Below are 26,839 nucleotides of genomic sequence, written 5' to 3'. Positions count from 1 at the left end.
TTTATGGAGGGAACAGTGCCTGGCGGAGGGTCGTGGCCCAAAAGGTCTCCTACCTATTGTCTGCACGGATGCTTCCTGACTCGTCTAGACGAGAAAAATGCTTCTTTGACCAAAAAGTAGAGAGAATGTGTCAGAAAATACAAAGTCCGTACAAAGGCACAAGAGCTGACAGAGATCTGAAAAATAACCTTACTGCACTTGTCAAATCAAAACATTACATCGACAGTTCACAAAATAAAAGAGTTTGGAGTAAAATAAAGTAACTGTAGTAGTATTTCAGTTGATGCTTTATTTGTGAACGGCTAAGGATGACCTTCATTTGAATGCTCTGCGCTGGGCACTGTCCCATGTTGCTCCAGCAGATGCTGTACTACCTTACGCTGTAACAAAGAGAATCAGTAAAACTTTACACTCCCTGTCCCTCCCCTGAATCCTATGGAATGACTGAATAACACTAACTTACCAACTACATTTGCAGTGTATGTACATATCAGCACACTAAACTATTGAACCTTGTCGTAGTAATATATCTCACTGTGAAAATCTGGGTGCTTCAAACACAACCCAAGTCAGAAACATGGAAAAATATTTTGTACATAATTATTCACTGTGAAACTTGCAATAACGAATCTCAAGTGATGAAAAGATTCAAGGTCATTACATGAAAAAAAGTCTTTAAGAAAGTTTTTTTTTCCTCTTCTGCTCCATTGGAAAACTGCACCATTTTAAATGGGATCAAGGATACAATATACAGTGTAACATGCAAAAACAATGCACTGCATTAACTGCACGCAACCCGTCCATAAAAACAAAACTTGCTTCTTAAACCGAGGATAAACGGCACCTCCTTAAACTATTACAGACAATTCTCAAAATAAAAGGAATTCTTACTTTTTTTTTTCTTTTCTTTTTTTTTTCTTAAAAAAAACCTTTTGCCAAACCAAAGACAACCACACTGTTCTGTCCCCCCTCCCCCCCCCCCCCCCCCTTCAGCACAAACTGGAGCAGAGGCTAGTTCAGAAGAACCAAGGGAACCGCAGGCCATTCAGGTTTGCAAGTAACATCACCTGGCAGCTCTTGATTCTCGAGGGCAATGGTGAATGTGGAAGAGGCTGTTTGAGCTGCCTGGAATTGTAGCCACTGTTCATCCGCTGCCATCATCCATTCTGCACGGACACTGGGAATCTAACAAATAATAATCCTTCAATTTGATCTTAAACGCGAGGCTGACAAGCACTTGATTCGGAGTCTAGTTCAGAAGCTCTACTTCATGCGTTCTGAAGGTTCAAGTATAACAGGGACTACAGTCTCTTGCTTTATTTAAAACTGCACTTGGCATTAATCCTCAATGACAATGGGTTCTTCATTCATGGGTTGCCTCGGCTGCTGCGACGCACGTCCTTGTCGGATCAGAATCTGCCTGTAGGGCTGGCGTGCTGCTCTCTTCATGTCCACCGGACCCAGCATCTTACGCACCTTCCTGGTGTTGAGAGAGAGAGAATATTTAATAAAACTCCACAATGCCTGGTATAATGTCGCTGACTTACCAAGTAGAATAACATATACAATTCTTAAGGTGGAGTTTTTTCAGTGGGTTTATAGTGGATGTCGGTTACCTGCGATGGGGAAAGTGAGGTCAAGAAATGGTAGGGAAGTGTCGGAAATAGTCCAGGTGTATTTGAGTGCCGGATGGAAGTTAGCGGCGAAGTCGATGAAGAAGGGTTTCGGCCCGAAACGTTGCCTATTTTCTTTGCTCCATAGATGCTGCCGCACCCGCTGAGTTTCTCCAGCATTTTTGTCTACCTACAATTCTTAAGGGATTGGACAGGCTAGATGCAGGAAAAATATTCCCAACGTTGGGGGAGTCCAGAACCAGGGGAGACAATTTAAGAATAAGGGGTCGGCCATTTAGGACTGAGATAAGGAAAAACTTTTTCACCCACAGGGTTGTGAATCTGTGGAATTATCCGCCACAGAAGGCAGTGGAGGCCAATTCACTGGATGTTTTCAAGAGAGAGATTTAGCTCTTGGGGCTAACAACATCAAGGGAGAAAGCAGGAACGGGGTACTGATTTTGGATGATCAGCCACGATCACATTGAATGGCAGTGCTACAGGAATGCAGGTATAATGCCTCATTTCAAATAGGCAGAGCTGCTGCCTCGCAGCACCAGAGACCCCGGGGTCGATCCTGAGTTTGGGTGCTGTCTGCGTGGAGTTTGCACGTTCACTCTGCAACTGAGGCGGTTTCCTCTCGTTTCCGTCCACATTATAAACAGTGTGTGTTTGTAGTTAAGTCTCCTCAGGAAAATTGCCCCTAATGTGCAGGGAGTGGATGAGAAAGTGGGATAACATGGAACTAGTGTAAACAGGTGATCGACGGTTGGCGTGGACTTGGTAGGCCTAAGGGCCCCGTCTCCATGTTGTATCTCTATAATGTAGAGTTTAGAAATACAGCATGGAAACAGGCACTTCAGACCACCGAAGATAGACTCAAAAGGCTGGAGTAAATCAGCGGGACAGGCTGCATCTCTGGAGAGAAGGAATGGGTGACAATTTGGGTCGAGACCCTTCTTCAGACATCTTCAGTCCACCGAGTCCATGCTGACAGTCGCTCTAGTGAAATGCCGACAGTTCACACTAGTTCTATGTTATCCCGCTTTCACATCCACTCCCGACACACCAGAGACAATTTATGGAGGTCAATTTACTTACAAACCTGCACATCTTTGGGATATGGGAGGAAACTGGAGCACCCAGAGGAAACTCAGATGGTCACAGGGAGAAAGTGCACACTCCACACAGACAGCATCCGTGGTCAGGATCGAACCCGGGTCTCTGGCGCAGTAAGGCAGCAACTCTACCGCTGCGCCACCGTGCCATCCCGTGTTGTACAGCGCCACCAATTTCTTTACTGGTGGTTTTTTTGGTACATTGATAACTCCCAAGGGGTTGTTGAAGTTTTTGGCCTATTCTGCACTTAAACAATTCCTATTTATATTTAAAGCCTCAAAGTTCCACCCACGGAATCATTCTATTTTTATATTCCACTTCTCATTCTCCCCTCCCATCCTCGCACTTAAAATTAATCACCATCTGCTCCTGCTGGTTTCCTCAGATTGCTGAGTCTCATGTTATAAGACATCAAGATCTTGCTTTATTTTTCGTAGAATTATAATAATGTCTATAAAATTTTGTGTAGGTTTGAAAGCTTTCTTCCTGCCATGTCTGTCTATACGGCCTGTAAATGAAGGTCCTTTATGCTTCTTAACTACCTAGTGGCATGCCAACTTCATGGGCCTGTGAATCGGCAAGGTCCTCTGCACTTGTCAATGTCTTGCCTTCTACTCTTTATCCCCTTCCCCTTTCTGATGTATTAAAGTTCTGCTTCTCCAGATTGAGCTTCATGAGATGACATTCCACTCCAGCGGTATGAACATTGACTTCTCTAACTTCAAGTAACCCTTGCTTTCCCTCTCTCCCTAACCTGATCTCCCTGTGGCTCATCACTTCTCAGCTCTCCCTCAGCCCTCTGGCTCTTCCTTTCTTCTACGCCTTTATTCCTATTACCAAAATGCACGACTCCACACTTTGCTACACTATATTCCATCTGCCACTTCTCTGCCCACTCTCCCACCCTGCCCAAGTCCTTCTGCAGAGTCCCTGCTTTCTCCACACTGCCTGCCCCTCCACCTATCTCCATATCATCCGCAAACTTGGCCACAATCCCCTCGTCCAAACCATTAATATACAACATGAAGAGTAGCAGCCCCAGCACCGACCCCTGCGGAACTCCGCTAGTCACATATCTTGTAAAGTGCTTTTAACATTTTTACTACAAAAGCAACTATCATCAAGAGATTTGGGAGTTGCTAATTCAAATTGCAGCTCACAATTCATGTCGCGATACAAATTGACAGGATGTATTAACAAAGATGTATCACCAGGTTCAATAGACGCCATGATCCATATAGGGTAAAAAGGTCATCTAAAATAGAATAATGTATTAATTACCGAGTCTCGTCTGTTGCTATGAAAAGCACATCATCAGGTGCATCGATCCAGTTCATTCTCCTCCCCTTCATTGGCGGAAGGGAGCCTGGCTTCAGCACTTTAGGGTTTCTTGAGTATGGCTTCCCATTAATCATGTAACCTCGGTTAATGGCAGTCTGTCATATGAAGCAAACCATTACTACTCTGGAGTACAAGTACGAGACCTTCAAAAACAATTCTTCCATCCTTATGTTCCAAACATGTCTGTTATTCTTACACTACAATAGTTGCACTCTTGTACTTAGATATGATTGTAGTTATGTATATAGTACAATTTTACTGAATTGTATGCAAAACCAAGAATGTTGCTCTATATCTAGGGTACATGTCACAATAAAGTACATTTGAACCCTTGTATCAGTTTTTAGTTTAGAGATAGAATGCAGAAACTGGCCCCTCGGCTCACCGACTCCGCGCCGACCAGCGATCCCCGTATACTAGCACTATCCCACACACTCGCGACAATTTTCAATTTTTACCGAAGCCAATTAACCTACAAACCTGTACGTCTTTGGAGTGTGGGAGGAACCCAGATGGAGCACCCGGGAAAAACCCCATGTTGTGAAAGAATGTGATGTGACAATCGTCAGATACATTGTGAGGCCGGTATATGTGGCATCTGTGTTGGAAGTGCTTGAAGGCACAGCATGGAAGATTTACTCTGCATCGGTCCCATCTCTACCGAACTTGGGAGAATTTATTCTATCAGGTTCAGATTCAATCTTTATTGTCATTGTGCAGTGTACAGTACAGGGACAACGAAATGCAGTTAGCATCTCACCCAGAAGAGCGAACATAGAATAATGAGCAATAAATATATATACGTACATACAGTAGTATGTACGTATATATATTTATACACTTAAAGGTAATGTGTGCTGAATGTTCAATGCAATAGCGTAGAGGAGGTTTTACATTTAATTTTGTATGGAGATACAGCACGGAAACAGGCCCTTCGGCCCACCGAGACCACACCGACCAGCGATTCCCCCATATTAACACTATCCCACACCCACTAGGGCCAATTTTTACATTTACCAAACCAATTAACCTACAAATTTAATTGTACTCTATTAAATAACTCTGGAACCAATTAAGGAGATTTAATGTTTAAGAAGGAACTGCAGATGCTGGAAAATCGAAGGTAGGCAAAAATGCTGGAGAAACTCAGCGGGTGCAGCAGCATCTATGGAGCGAAGGAAATAGGCAACGTTTCGTCCCGAAACGTTGCCTATTTCCTTCGCTCCATAGATGCTGCTGCACCCGCTGAGTTTCTCCAGCATTTTTGTCTACCTAAGGAGATTTAATGGTAGGGTTGAAGAAGGACTTCTCACATAAGCACACTTTGAAACATAACTTGTTAAAATACACTATGTACGCGACAGAAACTTACCATTTGTCTAACTTGTCCATGATTAGCTAATTAAAAAGCAAAAATTAATATTAGTACTACGTATGATGATAACATGAAACCGCCTTACCATCAGCTATTTGACACCAAGCAAATATTCTCGCAAAAATATTCTTGTAGTTTTTTAAACTATTTTTAATAATCCCCTTCTCCCACCAAAATGAGCTCAGAATTCACCACTGGCTGCTTCTAACCCACCAGAGTTAAAAGTAGGTGAATATATTGGATATGTTGCAAGCTTACTGCTTTTGTGTACATTGGAACTCTACAAACCTCATCATCACCCACCAAGAAAAAGCACCGGGGATATTGCCGGCTTAAAAAATAAATTCAAGGACCCAGGCAGCATGCTCAAACCCGACTGCAACACAGCCTTGATCTGGTCTGCCTCTATTTGCCGAGGTCCCGACCACGGGGGAAAATGGAGGAGAACTGGCCAAAATTTTGTGCCTTCCACCATAGTGATGAATGATGTGGTGGATGTTTGTGTTACATTTTTATTGTGTATTGTGTGTTCTTTATCATTGTACCGCTGCTGACAAATTCATTTCACTCGCACTTTATGTGCAATGTGACGAATAGAACCGTATTGTATTGTCGTATTGTATTGTTTTCAGCCTCAGGGGGACAAAATGTATATTGTACAAGCACTAGAAGAGAAAGGTCAAGAAAGGTAGGTTGATCCGGTGAGGCCTGGTGGCCAGGGATTACAGAGCAGGAACCCTCTCTCAGTTATCTTGCAGGCAAGGGTAAGATTAACACTGATCGACCCACATTTGCACAAAGAGGCAACCGATAGCAACTGGCAGCCGTGAAATTAGACCCCAGAAGAGATGGGGGAATCTCCTGCCATCTAAACCACTACAGGTCCCTTCTGAACCTGAATTTTGTAGTCGGCAGGGCATTACTCTGCATATCGCCAACTTGGACAATTTTTATCAAGCCAATTAATCAAACCAATTAACCTACAAACCTGTCCGTTTTTGGAGTGTGGGAGGAAACCGAAGATCTCGTAGAAAACCCACGCAGATCACGGGGAGGCGTACAAACTCCATACAGACAGCACCCGTAGGCACTGCATTTTGGGTCTCGGACTCGGGCACTGCATTTTGCTGTAAGGCAGCAACTCTACCGCTGTGCCACTGTGACCGCCAGGCCACATAATGATCAGGAACAAACTCTGTTCATGAAGGTTCACCTTTGAATGACTAAAACTCTATCTGTGGCATCAGAAATGCAGCTAGACATTGAACAGAGCAAAAAGGATGAAAAAAACCCCCCAACTTTTTAAAAGTGTCGGAAACACTCAGCAGGTCAGGCAGCATCTACGGAGAGAGAACCTAAGCTAATGCTTCAGTTCAAAAACTCCTCACCAAAATTGGGAGAGTTCTGCCAAAGGATCTTCGATCGGAAATACTGGTGTTCCTCTTTCTGCAGATATTGTTTGACCTGGTAAATATTTCCAGCATTTTCTTTTGTTTTTAGAAATTTCAGATTTCCAGCATCTGCATTTTAGTTTCCGAAGTAATTATATTAAGGAAAGGAAATTAAACAGATATTTGTAAGAAGGCGACAGGAAGGGAACCTATCCTGGAGAGCGAGCCCTAGACTCAGAAGGTCCTCATGAAGGTGTCTGGTCAATCTTTGCGGGTCAGACATTCATCACCAGCTGTAATGGGTAAGGGGATTGAATAGTGAAAGGCCTGGATAGAGTGGATGTGGAGAGGATGTTTTCACTCGTGGGAGAGTCCAGGACCAGAGGGCACAGCCTCAGAATTAAAGGATGTTCCTTTAGGAAGGAGATGAGGAGGAATCTATTTAGCCAGAAGGTGGTGAATCTGTGGAATTCACTGCCACAAAAGGCTGTGGAGAGCGTCAGTGGATATTTTTAAGGCAGAGATAGATTGATTTTTGATCAGTACGGGTGCCAGGGGCTATGGGGAGAAGATAGGAGAATGGGGTCAAGATAGGAAAAGATAGATCAGCCATGATTGAATGGCGGAGTAGACTTGATGGGCCGAATGTCTGTGGAATTCTCTGCCTCGGTGGGCGGTGGAGGCAGGTTCTCTGGATGCTTTCAAGAGAGAGCTAGATAGGGCTCTTAAAAATAGCAGAGTCAGGGGATATGGGGAGAAGGCAGGAACGGGGTACTGATTGGGGATGATCAGCCATGAATGGCTGTGCTGGCTCGAAGGGCCAAATGGCCTATTGTCTATTGAATGATCTAATTCTGATCTGATCACTTATGATCTTATTGAACAATTAAGAATGGCCAACTCATTTTAATTGGAATCAATTCCGAACTGCTGTATTTTGTTCAATTTATGCCAGACATACCCTGGATTTGGACTCAGTTTACCAGTATAGCACATCTGGATTCCTAATCCACCCCGTTGCCATTAGGCTTTTTTTATTGCACAACTGGAGGTTGGCATGGATATCTCCTGTCAAGTGAACTTGTTGCAGTTGTTCAGAATTTTTAGAACATAGATAAATGCAACATAGGAGCGGGCCCTTCAGTTCACAATGTCTGTGTCTAACATGATGCCAGATAAACTAACCTCATCTGCCTGCACATGAACGATATCTCTCCATATCCTTGTGCCTATCCAAAAACCTCCAAAATATTACTTGTGCCTGCCTCCTACACAATCCCTGACAGCGTGTTTTAGACAGCCACCAACTTCTGTAAAATAAAAAGCTTGCCCTGCGATCAGCCATGATCACAATGAATGGCGGTGCTGGCTCGAAGGGCCGAATGGCCTCCTCCTACACCTATTTTCTATGTTTCTATATCTCCCCTAAAGTTTGCCCCTCACTCCTTCAAACTATGCCCCCTAGCTGTGGTTATTCATATCCTTTCCCCTTTGCAGGGCATTTCATACATTACTCCAATTAAGTGAATGTAAAGAAATGCACAAGTCTTTAGGAGATGATGGAATTTGGTCTAGAAAGTCTGGTTTTCAAGGCAGCCTGGAACTTGCCATGTTTTATTGTATCAAAGTTTGATTTGAGACTAAAATGCATATTATTTATCTCACAAATTAACTTCCATCACTGGCCACTACTTTCAATGGCTCCAATGAATTAAAGGGCCTGTCCCACTTACGTGATTTTTTTCGGCGACTTGCCGACACCCGTCATAGTCGCAGCAGGTCTCCGAAAATTTCCAACATGTTGAAAATCCAGCGGCGACCAGAAAAAGGTACGACTCTTTGGGCGACTACTCACGACCATACAGGCATCACCCTGCGACATGTCGACATGTCACGCGTGAGTAGTCGCCCAAAGAGTCGTACCTTTTTCTGGTCGCCGCTGGATTTTCAACATGCTGAAAATTTTCGGCAAACTGCTGCGACTATGACGGGTGCCGGCAAGTCGCCGAAAAAGTCGCGTAAGTGGGACAGGCCCTTAAAATCTCACAATCCATTTATGGGTCCTAGGTATAGCAGCAGGATGAACTTATGAAATTAATACAAACAAAATATATGTGATCCTTCTTACCCTCTCTCAGCACATGGCCAATTCCAGACCCAAGCACAAAAATAATGCGGGACCCCAAAATGCATCCTTACATGACAACTTTATTAAGAGGTTACTGCCGTATGTTCGGCTTTAAACCAATGGCCAGCTGTTAATACGAATTAACTCTCTACCTCAAAGCTGTGCCTCCTATCTTTCCTGTCTCACCAGACTCTCTTTATCTTCCAGTCCCATCACATGTAGTTATTTAAAAAATCAACATTCACAATCCCCCTAAATGTTCCTGAGAAGAATTAAGAGTAGCCCCTGGGTGGCTGAATTATCCCGACTCCTTTATGGCCCATCAACATAGAGAACAGTGTAAAATCAAGTGCTGTACGTTACATCTCCACTGCACTGCAAGAGAAACATTTATGCAGAATGGCAAAAACATGGACATAGTGGTCACACTGATATCTCTCTACCCAACAAGTTCATTATAAATCAGAATAAAAACGCAAACATTTTAACATTAATTTTAAACAGACATTAACAATTCAATAATAGTTCGGCAATAGTTCATTAAAAATTTGAATAGAAGCTTCAAACATTTTATACTCATTCTAATTATCACTGATATCCAGATTTACAGCCATTTATAGCAGTAGTCAATTGTTATTTAAAAGCAATTTTAATAGCATCAACTACCAAATCGGGGAGCTAGTTGATAGATGATTGGTTGGACATATCAGCCCAGAACTAGGTTCTAAACCAGCTTGGACTATCATAAAGGGCCTGTGTCACTTACATGATTTTTTCAGCGACTGCCGGCACCCGTCATAGTCGCAGCAGATGGCCGAAAATTTTCAACATGTTGAAAATCCAGCGGCGACCAGAAAAAGGTACGACTCTTTAGGCGACTACTCACGACCATACAGGCGTCACCCCGCGACATGTCAACACACGTGTCGACTGTATGGTTGTGAGTAGTCGCCCAAAGAGTCGTACCTTTTTCTGGTCGCCACTGGATTTTCAACATGTTGAACATTTTCGGGGACCTACTGCGACTATGACGGATGCCGGCAGTCGCCGAAAAAGATCACGTAAGTGGGACAGGTCCTTTACGAAGCCTCATCTAAAATGAGATTGAGACTAGGTCATCTATCAGGATTGGACCTCAACCAGAATACTGTCAGAACTGGTGTCAGATTTGGAGGAAATATCTCTGATGAGAGAGATATTTCTGACATTCAAGCCGAGGTACCGGACTTCTGAGGTGGCAGATGGATTTATGATGGCCTGCCTCATGTCTACTATCAGAGGTACCAACATCGCAAATTGCGTTAAGCGATTCCCAAATCTAGACAGTATATCTCATTCAGGTTCACTAGATAATGAGCAGCTAATGTACATACAGTGATACCATTCAAGCAAGAATATGTAAACAATGTATACAATGCAGTGACTGTCTTGGTGTGTTTCTGCGATTTACAAACTGATCACCTTTTACACAAGTGCTACCCAGATGGGGAAACTAATCATAAGATACAGGATGGGGAAACTAATCGTATGATGCAAGAAATCTACAGGAGTAAAGTCACTGCATGGTATATATTATACAGACAATAACAAAACAGCAAGGGAGTGTAGATCAGTTGCGTGAACCATGCCACTGGAGAGTATGACGCCTTGCAGCTTCAATTGTTCTGTAAGAATTTTGTGGCACAAATTTATGAAAACAAGTAGGCACAAGCCTGAAGAATAGCAAAATGATAACACTCCAAATCATCATCTCAAAAAGCTAGTTAGCGCATTAATATTATCCAAAATTAAAAACAGCTGCATATTCCCAACTTCACATCCCAGACAGTCAGCTATTTCAGCACAGAGTCCATAACTCGATAAAAGGATTTGTTCTTTCCTGTTTTGCAGCCAGCGCATTAACTAGAGAATCGGTCCCTCAAAGCACTACAGCAACATAACCACAAAGCCAATGCCTGAATATATCATATGTAGGAAGGAACTGCAAATGCTTGTTTCAATCAAAGATAGACACAAAAAGCTGGAGTAACTCAGCGGGTCAGGCAGCATCTCTGCAGAAAAGGAATAGATGACGTTTCGGGTCTCGACCCTGATTCAAGGGCCTGTCCCACTGTACGAGGTCATTCAAGAGTTCTCCCGAGTTCTCCCCTGATTCGAGCTTGTGTAATGTACGTAGCGGCTCGTACGAGTAAAAAGTAACAATTTTTTTCATCACAAGTATTTTTTTACTCGTGGACATTCTACAGTGTTGAAAACACGTCACGAGTTTACTGGATTTTCCCGAGTATCTACCGTTACTTGTACAAGCCGCTACGTGACATCCACGAGCTCCTACGTACCCGCTACTTACATCACACGAGCTCGAATCAGGGGAGAATTCGGGAGAACTCTTGAATTACCTCGTACAGTGGGACAGGCCCTTCAGTCTGAAGAAGGATCTCGACTCGAAACATCACCTATTCCTTTTCTCCAGAGATGCAGCCTGACCCGTTGAGATACTCCAGCTTTTTGTGTCTAGCCTGAATATATCAGTCAACCTGGCCCTCTCCTTTCCACATCCACACGGGACTGTTCCACTGCAACCGAATAACCACTCGACCTTCTACGCTCGTGAAAAGTTTTTCCTCTTAATGTGGTGTACGCTCTTACAGTGACATGGCGTCCAAAGCAAACTTTACCTGACAAATCTGAATAAGAACTTTAATGCTGTTTCCAAGGTGCAAGAAACTATTTCACTGCACAATCTCATTCCAAGTCCCTGCATGAAATAAACGGCACTGCAGCCCACCCATTACACTTGTTCTCTCTGCCCTTTCATGCCTCAAACAGAAGTAGCACAGTAAAATCCACCTGGAAAGGTGGAAATTGGGAAATAAACTGAGTCCACCTCAAGTGACTCAAGTGAAGATTTTCACTGTACCTCGGTACACGTGATAATAAATCAAACTAAGTGCAATGAGGCCTAGAATTTAGGCAAGGAGGTACAAATTTAGAGTTTCTGAGCAACAGTAATGCCAGCTGAAGACTCACTCAACCCTGGAACAAAGAGAGATCCTATTCCCAGACCAAAATCGTGCTCAGTGCACAAACAATTAAATGAGTAAGCAATCCTACGTCTTTTGGGGCTTTGGTTCAGAAACTGATCTACAGTGCATTCAGAAAGTATTCAGACCCCTTCACTTTTTTAATCATCAATCTACACACAATACCTCATAACAAAAAAGCGAAAACAGGTGTTTAGAAATTTTTGCAAAGTAATTAAAAATAAATAACTGAAATATCACATTGACATAAGTATTCAGACCTTTTACTCAGTACTTCGTTGAGGCACCTTTGGCAGCGATTACAGCCTCAAGTCTTCTTGGGTATGACGCTACAAGCTTGGCACACCTGAATTTGGGTAATTCTCCCATTCTTCTCTGCATATCCTCTCAAGCTCTGTCAGGTTGGATGGGGAGCGTCGATGCACAGCTATTTTCAGGTCCCGCCAGAGATGCTTGATCGGGTTCAAGTCCGGGCTCTGGCTAGGCCATTCAAGGACATTCACAGACTTGTCACAAAGCCACTCCTACGTTGTCTTGCGTGTGTGCTTAGGGTCGTTGTCCTGTTGGAAGGTGAACCTCTCCCCCAGTCTGAGGTCCAGAATGCTCTGGAGCAGATTTTCATCAAGGATCTCTCTGTACTTAGCTCCATTCATCTTTCCCTCAATCCTGACTAGTCTCCCAGTTCCTGCCGCTGAAAAACATCCACACAGCATGATGCTGCCACCACCATGCTTTACCCTGATGAGCGGTGCCCGGTTTCCTCAAGACGTGACACTTAGCATTCAGGCCAAAGAGTTCAATCTTGGTTCCATCAGACCTAGGAATCTTGTTTCTCATGGTCTGAGAGTCCTTTAGGTGTCGTTTGGCAAACTCCAAGCGGGCTGTCATGTGCCTTTTACTGAGGAGTGGCTTCCGTCTGGCCACTCTACCATAAAGACCTGATTGATGGAGTGCTGTAGATATAGTTATCCTTCTGGAAGGTTCTTCCATCTCACAGAGGAACTCTGGAGCTCTGTCAGATTGATCATTGGGTTCTTGGTCACCTCCAAGACCAAGGCCCTTCTCCCCCGATTGCTCAGTTTGGCCGGGCGGCCAGCTCTATGAAGAGTCCTGGTGGTTCCAAAGTTCTTCCATTTAAGAATGACGGATGCCACTGTGCTCTTTGGGACCCGCAATGCTGCAGAAATTGTTTTATACCCTTCCCCAGATCCGTGCCTCGACACAATCCTGTCTCGGAGGTCTACAGACAATTCCTTCACCTTCATGGCTTGGTTTTTGCTCTGACATGCACTATCAACTGTGGGACCTTATATAGACAGATGTATGCCTTTCCAAATCATGTCCAATCAATTTGATTTACCACTGGTGGACTCCAATCAAGTTGTGGAAACATCTCAAGGATAATCAATGAAAACAGGATGAACCTAAGCTCAATTTTGAGTGTCATAGCAAAGGGTCTGAATACTTATGTAAATGTGATATTTCAGTTATTTCGTTTTAATTACTTTGCAAAAATTTCTAAACACCTGTTTCGCTTTTTTAATTATGGGATATTGTGTGTCGATTGATGATAAAAAAAAAAAGAATTTAATCCATTTTAGAATAAGGCTGTAACGTAACAAAATGTGGAAAAAGTGAAGGGGTCTGAATACTTTCTGAATGCACTGTTTACTGAAATGCAACGAGAAAGCTGTTTTGGAGGTTATCAAAGCAAAAGGGATTTGCAAGGGGAGTGACAACACAAAGCACTCACGATGAGTGTGTAGCCGTAAGCACGACTGCGCAATAGTCTTACCCCTAAACGGCATCAATAGACGTTTCTTCATCGTGCCTGGTAAACAAGGACCAACAGACAGTGATGAAGAACAATATAGAACACCACATTCAGTTAAGCTGAGATACGATCATACTACAGTAGGCATGACTGGACCATTTAGCACACCATTGTTAAGGAGGAGTCCTCTGTCTTGTCCCTCGAGTTCCCAGGAAACCAAGCAACTTAACGGGACACCAGTTAAAAAAGGCAACATGATATGTCGCCAAAGAGGAAAAGCATATCCCAAGTAGAATATGCTCCATTACTGTAGGCTATGTTGTACATAGCTCAACTGAGGCAGGAACTCTTACATAGTCTCAAGACTTGATTTGAAGGCAGCATAAACAGGTTATGGCCATGTCAACTTTTGTTACATCTCAAGCGCATACATTTCCTCTTCTACTTTACAGATTGAGGTAACAGTGGGAAGAACATGGAATCAGATCTCAGATTATTGGATGGGTAATCGAGCGTTATCATTCTGTGTGATATATACTGACCATCAATGCCGTTGTGTTGCTCATAGCTACGCTTGCCCAGAATTGTTGGCGAGCCATGGTTCAGGATAGGGGGCATCTTCGCAGGGGTCACACTGCCTGCATGCATGGCAAGACTAGGGGCCGTCTTAACAGGTGGGTGAAGTTCTGCAGAATAGAAGAATGTGACATGTTTAACTTGCTTGCAGCACAAACCCACAGACGTTTGCTGTGGTACAACAAACCCCACACTACATCCATATCATAAAGAAGGGTCTCGACCCGAAAAGCCATCTATTCCTTCGCTCCATAGATGCTGCCTCACCCGCTGAGTGGGGTGGGAGATTGCAACCTTCACGTGGTCCGCCCTGTTTCGACGAATGCAATCAACCCGGCGTGCACAATCAAATAGAACAAGTTGTCCTACAACTTTAGGCTGTGCACGCCATAGGCAAGAAGAGAAGACTGCAACAACCAGGTTCAGGAATAGCTACTTCCCCACAGCCATCAGGCTATTAAACCTGGCTCGGACAAAACTCTGATTATTAAAACCCATTATCTGTTATTTGCACTTTATCAATTTATTTATTAATGTGTGTATATATTTATATTATGGTATATGGACACACTTGTCTGTTTTGTAGTAAATGCCTACTATGATCTGTGTGCTGAAGCAAAGCAAGAATTTCATTGTCCTATACAGGGACACATGACAATAAACTCACTTGAACTTGAACCCACTGAGTTTTTCCAGCATTTTTGTCTAACCTTCCATATCATACGGTCATAAGGGATAGGAACAAAATTAGGCCATTTGGCCCATCAAGTCTACTCCATAATTCAATTATGGCTGATCTATCTCCCCACCCCCCCCCCAACCCCATTCTTCTGCCTTCTCTCATAACCTCTGACACCCTTACTAATCAATCTTCCTAAGTTCTAAAGAGGAGCCAGGTTTCTTTCCACAAATGCCATCTGATCTGCTGTGCTTCCAGCGTATTAGATTCTTCTTTTGGATTTCCAGCATTTGCAGGCTTGTTGGTTTTCATCAACGCCTTGTTTAGTCATTGAACATGGAAACAGGTCCGTCTGACCACCATTTCCACGCCTCCCATCTATATTCATCTTATTTTCCAGCATTTGGCCTGCAGTCTTCTATGCCATAGTGCCTCATGTAATCATCTAAAGGAGCGTTGTGAGGGGACCTGCCTCCACTACTTTCACGGAATGCTTTCCAAATGTCAACCACCCTATGAGTCAAATATTCTCTCATATCCCCTCTAAAACTCCTACCCCTTATCTTAAGCCAATGCTATAGACGTCTCTGCTAAGGGGAAACATGTCTCTCAACCTACCCTATCTAAATCTCTCATAATATCATGTTACACCATCAGATACCACTCAGCTTTCTCTGCTCCAAGGAAGACAAATGCAGAACTTGGGAGACCATTGAACGATCTTTAATCAGACTTCATCTTGCACTACATAGAAAACATAGAAAATAGGTGCAGGAGGAGGCCATTCGGCCCTTCGAGCCAGCACCGCTATTCATTGTGATCATGGCTGATCGTTCAAAGGTCTCCACTAAATGCTGTACCCTTTATCTGTACACTGTAGACGGCTTGAATTTAATCACATACAGTATTTTCTTTTACTGGATAGCAGGCAAACAAAAGCTTTTCCATGTGACAATAGTAAACTTAACGAAACTACAGCCTATTCAATCTCTCCTCATAGCTGAAAAGAATTAGCCCACGCAACATCCTGGTGAATGAAAATTTTTAAAGAAATCTAAAGATGCTGCAAATCTGAACAGAAATAGCAAATGCTGGAAAAACTCAGTACATCAGAGTAAGACAGCATGGAAACATTCCCTTCATCCCAAATTGCCCGTGCCAACCAAGATGCTCCATCTACACTAGTCCCACTTGCCTGGGTTTGGCTCACAGCTCGCTAAATCTTTCCTATCCATGTACCCACATGACTTTTAAATGATGTTAATGGTGTCTGAAAAAAAATTGCCAGAGCTCCAACTATTTCCCTTGTATCTGGGATACATCTCATCAAGTCCTGGAGATTTAACCACCTCCAAGCCTACCGAGACGTTTAATAGCTTCTCCTCTGATGGTAAATTAGTCTGGAACTCGACTGTGCAACTGCAAAGTCATTCTCCATAGTGATCCCCATGGACCTTTCCCTGGTTACTTACTTACAACCTAATATACGTACATACATGCTTTGGGATCTTCCTTAATCCTGTCATGTATTCTCTTCACTTTCCTTGTTACTTTCTTGATTACTCCCCCCCCCCATGCTTTTTGCACTCTAGCATATCCTCCCCAGCTTTGTTCCCTAAATCTGCCGAAAGCTACCTTTTTCAAAACCACATTCCAATTCATTTTTTTGAATAATTTGAATAATTGCAAATAAAATGGGAAGCTGGGCGTCAGAAACAGTACATAGAAAGTACAGCACAAGAACAGGCCCTTCGGTCTAACTTGCCCAGACCGATCATGACGCCGTTAAATAATCTCCTCTGCCTGCACATGATTCATATCCCTCCATTCTCTGCATGTCCGTGCCTATCCAAAAGCCTCTTATATGCCACTATCATATCCGCCTCCACCACTATCACTGGCAGCATTTTCAGCCACCCTTCATTTGTGTTAAATAACTTTTTTAATAAACTTTACCCCTTTGACATTTTTACCCTTGGAAAACGATTCTGACCCTCTACCAGATCTATGCCTCTCATAACTTTATAAACTTTTCTCCGGTCTCCACTCAGCTTCCAATGCTCCAGAGATGGTGAGCACAGCTGCCTTCCAAGGATGGGGGTGAATCCGTAGAATTCATTGCCACAGACGGCTGTGGAGGCCAAGTCATTCGGTAATTTCAAAGCATAGATTGACAGATTCTTGATTAGTAAGGGTGCCAGAGGTTATGGGGAGAAAGAAGGCAGGAGAATGGGGTTGAGAGGGTAAGATAGATCAGCCCTGATTGAATGGTGGAATAGACTTGATGGGCCGAATGGCCTAATTCTGCACATATGACTTATGAACAGTCGATGTTCGCAGAAATAGAAGAAACTGTAGGAAAGACTCGGTCATTGGTGATTTGATTGGCGGTGATGACCAATCTCATAGCAATTTGAACATTTTCAGCTAACAGACAACACATTTATCTCATCAGTCCTCAACGGTTCAGAAGCAGCCTCTCAGATGCGATTAATCACCACCTAAATGTGCCAGAACTATACGCACAACCACTGCCGCCCACTCCTCCACCCCAACAAGACATAACAACATATGTGAAAGTCTGTAGTGATTGTCTGTGATTACGGAATAGAATGTGAATCTGTGCAGACGCGACTGCTTACCCAAGTATTTCACTATAGTTTCCAGGGACTTCCTGATGATGGGTTTGAGTTTAACCGATTTCTCTCCGATTTCTGGCAGCCTGGCAGTGCCTACGAGAATCAGAATGAACCATTAGCACAACCAAGGATCAGCAACTGTTAAATTAATTTTATCCCCCGCCCAATACCTAACCACAAGATGAGATCACATTCAACATGTAGGAAGACAAACATGAAACCAGACATAGCTTGACGTTAGAATAGTTTAAATGCACAGAAACAGTTCATGATGGTATTTGTATTCCATCTGATTCTCTTTCAGCTTTTCCCATCTAAACCGATCAGCGCGTCCCTCTATTCCCTTCTCCAACACAAACTTCTCTTGCTGCCGATCAAATGTACCTAAACCATTTGCTTCAATCACTTCCTGTATAACCAAGTTCCACTTTCACACCACTCTTTGGGTAGAGAATTCTTTTTCTGAATTCCCAACTGGATTTCTTGATGGCTCCACTACAGTAACCTCTAGCTAGGCTCCTCTGCACAACTAGGATTGAGTATCCACACTATTGTAACCTCACATCATTTCAAACTGTCAGGCTTCTCTTCTCGAAATAAGAGACCCACTTTGTTCATCCTTTCCGTTACGTAAACCCTCATATTTCTAGCATCTTTGCTGTGCATCTATATTCTTTTTGTAAAGTACCAACTGGCACGGAACACAGATCTCCAATGTTGTCTGATGAAGCCAGGATTCTGATTTATTTTAACCTTCCTTCTTTTCAATTCACGAGTTGCTCAGTTCTCATTTCTTAGTGTCCTTGGTAAACTGCGGCACAACTATTTTGTACTCCAGAAACCCTTTGTTCCTTTAATTCACCTTGATTTGCACTTTCCTATTCTTCCTACAGAATGTAACGTTTCACTCATCACTTATGGATTATTTGCCAATTCAGCAACTTATTAAGCATCTCTTGTAATCTTGCAATCCTCTGACTTGTGTCACAGAGTGCTGTACAGCAAATATAGTTGATATATTTATGGACTTCAAAAGGCAAGATGATAAAAACCCTAATATGTGCCCATGGTATAACAGCCAGTAGCATGGATAAAATGAATGGTTAACAAAAACAGGGCAGCAGGGAAATCGAAGGTAGACAAAAGTGCTGGAGAAACTCAGCGGGTGAGGCAGCATCTATGGAACGAAGGAAATAGGCAACGTTCCGGGACGAAACCCTTCTTCAGTCCATAAATGGGAATCTGGGAAAGGTTGTTTATGAGTGATGAGAAATGTACCATGGAATTCCCCCGGGTCAGAAATAAGACCACTGCTTTTTTCGCTCTACTTCAATGATGTGGTCTTGAGTGCAGATTTCCCTAATTTGCAGATGACGCATAGTCTGGAGGCATTGAGAATTGTGAGGAGACTTCATGGCAATGTGAAGAGGCTGGTGAAATGGTCAGACAGGTCGCACCTGAAATTTAATGCTGCAAAATGTGAAGTGTTACATTTTGGTCGGATGAGAAGAAGCAATATAACTTGGAGGGCTCAAGGACAGAGAGATCTAGGATTAGAAACATAATGCTGGAGTAACTCAGCGGGATAGGCAGCATCTCTGGGTGGAAGGAATGGGTGACATTTCGGGTCGAGACCCTTCTTCAGAGGCCAACTCGACCCGAAACATCACCCATTCCTTCTCTCCAGAGATGCTGCCTGTCCCGCTGAGTTACTCCAGCATTTTGTGTCTGTCTTCGGTTTAAACCAGCATCGGCAGTTCCTTCCTAAGACAAGAAATCTAGGGGTACATGGGCACAGTTTATCGAAGGTAGCCGGGCAGAATGAGAAAATGGTTAAATGCAGAAAATACTATAAACTCAGCAGGTCAAACAGCATCCGTGGAAAGAGAAACAATTTCACTAACATTTTGACTGTGCATCTTCCCAGAGATGTTACTCTGCTGCATGTTTCCGGCATTCTATTTCAGATTTGCAGCAGTGGCAGAAGCTTTTTTGATTATTAAAAAACAAAAGTCGACTCAAATCGACACAACAGGAATTTTATGCCCAGTTCAGCACCACGATTAAAGATGTGGAACACACGGCGAAAAAACTAATACTTAAATTCTGGAAAAATACATCTGCCCCAACTCTTAAAATGTGGATTACAAACATGTCTGAGATGCTACATGTTGAAAATATGAGACTGGTCTTAGCAGAAAAACCAGAGCAGTTTTCGAAGTCATGGACACCATTGATTGATTCATTACAAGGATAGTATGGTGCAACCCAATTTTGAAATTAAATCGAATTACGTGTTGGGTGATTGGTGGGAAGAGATACGAAGCAGGTATATCATCACTTTTTGTTTTTCTTTCTGTTTTTGTCTTTTTATTTCTTTACGTTTTTCTTATTTCTTTTACTACACTCTTTGGCTACACCAATTTGGTAGTCTGGGGTTCTATTCTTGCACATTCACTTTCTCTCTCTCTTGCTTCTTCTCCTTTCTTCTTTCTCATCTTTAGCTAAAAATTAAAATGGAAGCTGTACAATAAATGTATTGTGTCATATGCCGCGGTTTATAATTTTGTACACTGCTTATAATTTAAAAAAAATGTGGAAGACAAGGCAGGATGCAAAGGGAATCGATGTAGGGTGGGGGGGGTACGACAAAAGGAGTTGGCGTGCTTTGTAACTTTGTCAATGCTGTAGGTGGCTGCTATTTGTATACATTGGGTTTGCAAGCAACAATTTTCACTGTACCTCGCTACTTGTGACAATAAAGAATTCCATTCCCAGGTGAGAGAGTTCAGTGTGTGGGTCTGCGGAAGATGGGACTGTTCCTTCCCCCAGGAACAAAGGGCTGCGAGGGAATCGGATAGGGGTATTGAAAACAGACAAGGGTAAAAACGGAGGGAGAAATGTTTCCTGTCGACACGGGGGGCAGGAACCAGGAGATGGTGCTTGTCAAAAGAACCAACAGCGACATGCAGAGAAAATGTGTTTTGCACAACAAATGGTTACGGTTTGCGATGCGCTGCTGAAGTAGTGGAGACAGAATCAACTGCAGCACGTACAAGGGGGCAGGTTATGTACCCAAAAGATAACACCAGGGAGAGAGCAGAGGAGTGGGACTAGAGGGATTACAGAGCTGTTACGGGCTTGATGCCCCAATAGCTTCCACTTAAGTAACTGGTAGGATTTTGTCTTGGCTAGCGTCTTCCCCCCCCCCCCCCCAAATCTTAATTTAACACCATCTGAGAATTTAACATCTGTATTTTCGATTTCAAACTTTAATCCTGTAAATAGTGAACAGCTGTGCTCCAGCACTGACCCATCTTCCACATGAATAACTTTCCTCACCTCCCAAGCTCGGCGATCTGTGCTGAAGCCAGCTATCAATCCGTTCTGCTGATATGATCCAATACTAACATGTCTTTTCAAAAAAGTCTTTTACAATCTACATACATTCAAATGGGTCAGGAAAAGTCGTTTCCCCCCTTCTTTGGTTATCCTTGCTAACTATTCATCATTGCCCTTCAGTTTTCAGTTATTCTTCCAATCTCTGGTCAGAATTTCATTATTGTTCTTTACCGATATTAATCCGACTGGTCTATAATTTCATTTACAGGCTGCGCCCATTCTTAACCATGGGTCTGTAACTGCTATCTGCCAGTCCTCTGGTATTACAGCTAATAAATTGCTTCAACTACCTCTTCCATTGATTCTTGTAATCCATCTGGGCCAGGGATGGTTTCCTGAGTTTAGATTAGTTAATTTATTGTATTTAAAATTAATTTTGTCTACTAATATACCTATTAGTGTCTACCTGATCTAATTCATTGGTAAATCTCAGTGCAAAATAACTTAATATTTCGGCGTGTTTAAGAAAGAACTGTGGATGTTGGAAAAAATCGAAGGTAGATAAAAATGCTGGAGAACCTCAGCGGGTGGGGCAGCATCTGTGGAGCGAAGGAATAGGTGACGTTTCGGGTCGAGGCCAAGGGTCCCATTTTTTTTTGAATTCCCAACTGGATTTCATGTTGAAGATGGGTCAGTGCTGGATTACAGCTGTTCACTATTCACAGGATTAAAGTTTGATGTTAAATTCTAAGATGGTATTAAATTAAGATGGGGAGGGGGGTGGGCAAAAGAGGCTAGCCAAGCCAAAATCCTACCAAATATTAGGTCATTTCGATTACCAAGGGTCTCGACCCTAAACGTCACCTATTCCTTCACTCCATAGATGCTGCCTCACCCGCTGAGTTTCTCCAGCATTTTTGTCTACCTTTAATATTTCGGCAATGCCCTATTGTATTGTTCAGTCTATCTCTAATGTCTGGATTCCCATCCCAACGTCCTGCATTTTATTTATGTGGCTAGAAACCATTTCATGGTTTTGTTTTATGTTCATTAATAATTTCATCATTTTCTTTGTTTTATAGATTATTCTCACCCCTTCGGGTCTTCTCATCGTGTATTCTGTGGTATTCTCGACATATTTCACCCTTGCGCTTAATGGCGCCTCTATGTCTCTGTATCCATGGAACCTCATAAATGTTTAATTTGGTATTTTCTTTTAGTGGAATTTACAATCTATGATGGCGCAAACAGCTATAGAAAACATTTTAAATGTTTGTCTATAGCTGCTGTCCAATATTATTACCCATATTCATGCTTCAGTACTAGACCCATTAACAAATACTCCATATTTAACAAATTAGGTCAGAAAAATATCCGGCACACATATTTGCCCGGTTCACTTTACCCAACTTCAATAAATATCAGGGGGTGATGAGAAAATAAAATTCCACTCATTTTCCTACGAAGAAGCTACACAACTTAAGACTAAACTAGTGTAGACCACTTAGGCAAAGAGGAAGTCACATAATAAACATAGTCATTTTGACAAGTTTTATTTCCACAGTTATCCATTTGCCATGATACGGTACAGAGCATAACACAGTGGCTGCATGTTGACCAATGGTAGGAATTAAATAATGCCGGGCAATGACTTTTAGAGCAGAGAGGTAATGTACACAAGAGAGAGCTAGGGAGAGCTACCCTGAAATCAAAGAATGAGAGGAAAGCAGGGAGAATAAATCTTAGTTCAGAAAATGAGTCTGGCTAAGAGACAAAGAGCAGAAACAGTGAGTGAAGATTGTAGGTTCTCTGATAGTAAATGTGCTACATGAGCAAGAATGTAACAAATGTTATGCAAAACATTTTGGAAACAATCTCCATATAAAACCCAATGACATTTGATGAGTAGCTTGAGGGGGGATTCATGCAAGGTGGATTTCTGCAACAGTGCATCGTGGAATCGTCTATGGAATCGGGCATTTTGGCGCCATTGTGGAGTCTTAAATTGGCACTCTTCTCAAAGTCTGTAGGTAAGTGTGACCGTGTTATGAAAGAATGTTATAACATTCATAGTTTCAGAGTGATTTGAGTAAACCTATAACTACAATCCTCATTTTAAAGAAAATCAGATAAATATTTTTGATACAAAATGGATTAGAAAAATGACAGCGAATATTAAAAAAATTAATTTACAAAGAATGCACAATCTGTTAAGGATGAATTTTCCACTGGGAGAATATACAGCAGCCACCAATTCAAGAATGGTATTGTCATAAGAGGTGGCATTTCAATACATATTGTAATAAATAGGATTAAATCCAAGTTGTGCATGTTTAAAAAAATATCAAAGGATGTCCAATAATCTGTTGGAAAAACAGACTGAATAACTTAACAAGCAATTAAAAAAAACTACAAGGGGTTGTATAGTTGCTACAACAGTGACATTGGACAAAGAGTCTACCTTCACAACAGTAAACACAAAAAACATAGCTCAAATTATGGGAACTGAGCGTCTCATGTGAGTGAGAAACTTAAAAGTAAATCGATTTAAATAAGAAAAGTACTTCAGAAATTAATGAAAGGTAGACAAAAATGCTGGAGAAACTCAGCGGGTGAGGCAGCATCTATGGAGCGAGGGAATGGGTGACGTTTCGGGTCGAGACCCTTCTTCAGAATGAAATGAATGAGATGACTAATAAGAAAATTACTTCAGAGATTGAGATTACAAGGCACTAAATTCCATCGAACTCTGAAAGCTGGTTATGGTTTCTAAATTCTTTGAGGTCCCTTTGACATGGAAGACAAAGTCCTGTTCTGCAAGAGTAGGAAGGAGAAGCAAGAAGCCAGAGGCCAGATAATCAGCTGAGAAAAGGCTAGGATTCCATAAAGGTTATGATAACAGGCTACTTGAGAGATAGATCATGACCAAACAGTGTGAAATAATGTTCACCAAAACTATTGCAGTTTTGTTTTGAGGATGTAATTAGCAGGCGAACAGAGCCACTGTTAACCAGTGAATAGAATATACTGGATTTTTAAGTGGTTTCTCAGACACTTTGTCACAGACATTTCTGCACCCAATAGGAATTCAACAGATTAATGATTTTATATAAACAAAGAATACAAATTGATTGAAGGACAGAAGGTAGAGGGTGGAATCAATCGGTCATTTTGGAATGACAAGTGCTTGTTGTATGAAAGCTATTTACAATTTATCAACAACCCAAATGAAGGGTGTCCAGATACCACACATTTCTCTTTGATGGTAATACGAGAAGTAAAAGGTGAGGAAAATGCAAAGAGGCTGCAAGTGGGCAGTATGTGAAGTTATCCACTTTAATAGAAAGTAGGGAAAATCAGAATATTTAAAAAATATTAGAGATGAGAAAAGTTTGCTATGCCAAAGAATTTGGAGATCCCTTTGCTTGAATTACAGAAACACGCAAGTGACATCAAGTGAATAGAAAGGTGCTTTTCTGCTGGACTGCCATTTGGGAGTTGAAGTATAACAAAATCAACATTATGCTGCAATTATGCAGGACTTTGGTGAGGCCACACCAGGAGTACTGCATATAGTTTTGGACTCCTCATGGAAGGAAAGATGTACTTGTTTTGGAAGGCGCAAAACGAACGTTGAACAGATTGATACCTGGAATGAGAGGGTTGCACAATGAGGAGACACTGCATAGGATGCATGTATGTACAAGAACACAATAGGAGCAGGAGCAGGCCATCTGGCTCTGAGCCTGCACCACCGACCATGGCAATCTGTCTCGCAGTGCCATTTACTAGCAATATCATCACATCCCGCGATTCTCTTCACGATCAGAAGTCTACCCATGTATTATGAATGAACTGACTGAGCCTGCAGAGCTGCAATGGGAAGAGAATTTCAAAGGTTCATTGCCTTAGAGTAAAGATATTTTTCTTCATCTATGTCCTCTTGAGTCCTGGACTCTCCAGTCAGGAGGGAATATTCTCCAGCTTCATGCCTTTTTGCATTGTGTACAATTCATTCACCAGCCCTGGCGTTCAATATCATGGTTGATCTTTTCTGTGCCTGAACTCTTCTTGACTGACTGTTTTCCAAAGCTCTCCATTTCTTGATCTTTCAAAAATGCATATATTCCCTCTCCCGCTTAAAAAAATATATTTCTAATGATCGACCCTGCACAGTCTGCCGGTATGAAAAGTTTCAGAGATTCACCAACCCCTTCCAAACTCTAAATACATGCTTGGCCTACTCAATCACTTCCCAAACTCATCTTCCCTGGAGCAGTCTGGTGAATTTATTCTGTACTCCCTTTATGAAATCTGCACTCTTTCTTAGTTAAGGACACCCAAACGGAGCACAAAATTCAAGGTGCAGTCTCACCAAGACACTATATAATTGCAATAAGACTTCCAAAAATCAGACCCTTGCCTTCCTAATTTCCTGCTGACACTCAGTGACTGGTGTACACGTCCAGGTCCTTTGAACGTCAACACAACCCAATCTCTCACGGGCACAAAATGTTGGATTAACTCAGCTGGACAGACAGCATCTCTGGAAAGAAGGAATGGGCGGCATTTTGTGTCGAGACCCTTCCACAACCTAATCTCTCACCGTTTACCAAATGCACAATTTTCTATCTTGTTCAAAGTGGATGAATTCAGGTTTTCCACATTATATTCCATCTGCTATGTCCTTGCCCATTAATTCAGCTTACCTTATCCCCCTGAAACCAATTAACACTATCCTCAAAGCTTGGTGTTAATGGTGAATTTTAGTTTTAGTTTTAGACACACTATGGAAACAGGCCCTTCAGCTCACCAAGTGCACACCAACCATCGATCACCCGTTCTATGTTCCCCATTTTCTTATTCACGGTCTACAATTTATACGTTAATTAACCGACAAGCCTGCACGTCTTTGGATGTGGGAAGAAACCAGAGCAGCAGTAGGAAAACCACACAGTCATAGGTGGAAGATGCAACTCCACACCGGCAGCACCCAAGATCAGGATGTGCTGACTTCAGTCTTTGACGCAGATTCTGAGGCCCAAGCACCAATGCTTGCACTACCTGAGGCACAGCCTGTTAATTTCAGAAGGATCCTTTTATTTCCACCTTTTGCTTAGTGTCCTATGACCAATTCTCTCCCCATGTTAGTAGATAACCCCCAATTCCATTGACTCCATGTCAGTGTATTACCTCCATTCCATTTGCTCTTAATTGTTTTGACCAACTAGCTACGTAGAACATTATCAATAACGTGAAGATAGACACAAAATGCTAGAGTAACTCAGCAGGACAGGCAACATCTCTGGAGAGAAGAAATGGGTGACGTTTTGGGCAGAGACCCTTCTTCAGACTTGTTATCAATAACCTTTTGAAAATCTAAATATACTGCATCCCCCAGTTTCTCATCATCTATTCTACGTGATATTCTCAAAGAACTCCAGCAAAACACAATTTGTGCTTAAAGAATCCAATGTGGACCCGTTTCAAAACTTAAGGCATTGACTCTGGCCCCAAATTGTTGATGCAATTATGAGGCCTTACCAAAGCTGCAAGGTGAACTTCTAAAATTGCAAGTTGTTAACACATAAGATTGTGGTGAAAGATTATGAATTGCAATCATTTGTAGATTAATTTCTGATGGTGAGGGTGGCAGTTATCCAATTGAGCCAGGTAAACAGTTTTTATGCTTTTAAAATATTTCAATCACCCTCAGGGATCATTGTTGTTTGTGGCTTATGTCAATGTTTTAGATGAGAAACTAAAGGCATGATTAGCAAGTTTGCAAATGACTCGAAAGTGGATGGCATCGTAGATA

The 26,839-nt window shown here is 42.3% G+C and overlaps 1 protein-coding gene across 3 annotated transcripts in view; it reads right to left on the bottom strand.

Moving 5' to 3' along the window:
- Window positions 1–269: 269 nt before the first annotated feature.
- The window catches only part of LOC116967852 (metastasis-associated protein MTA1-like), a 97,344-nt gene continuing 70,774 nt past the window's right edge, over window positions 270–26,839 (bottom strand). The window contains exons 16-21 of one of the 3 annotated variants that reach the window (XM_033014475.1): window positions 17,683–17,772; window positions 14,328–14,471; window positions 13,765–13,842; window positions 5,446–5,471; window positions 4,014–4,168; window positions 270–1,480 (exon numbers count right to left, since the gene is read on the bottom strand). In XM_033014475.1, coding sequence (XP_032870366.1) covers window positions 1,339–1,480; window positions 4,014–4,168; window positions 5,446–5,471; window positions 13,765–13,842; window positions 14,328–14,471; window positions 17,683–17,772 — 635 coding nt within the window. In that variant the 3' untranslated portion in view covers window positions 270–1,338. The remainder of the gene's footprint in view (window positions 1,481–4,013; window positions 4,169–5,445; window positions 5,472–13,764; window positions 13,843–14,327; window positions 14,472–17,682; window positions 17,773–26,839) is intronic. The other 2 variants (XM_033014476.1, XM_033014477.1) reach the window with 2 other exon arrangements.

This window comes from Amblyraja radiata, chromosome 41 (genome assembly GCF_010909765.2).
Source record: "Amblyraja radiata isolate CabotCenter1 chromosome 41, sAmbRad1.1.pri, whole genome shotgun sequence".
Taxonomy (NCBI): domain Eukaryota; kingdom Metazoa; phylum Chordata; class Chondrichthyes; order Rajiformes; family Rajidae; genus Amblyraja; species Amblyraja radiata.
The sequence above is the reverse complement of the archived record's forward strand: the minus strand, read 5'-3'. Positions and strand labels throughout refer to the sequence as shown.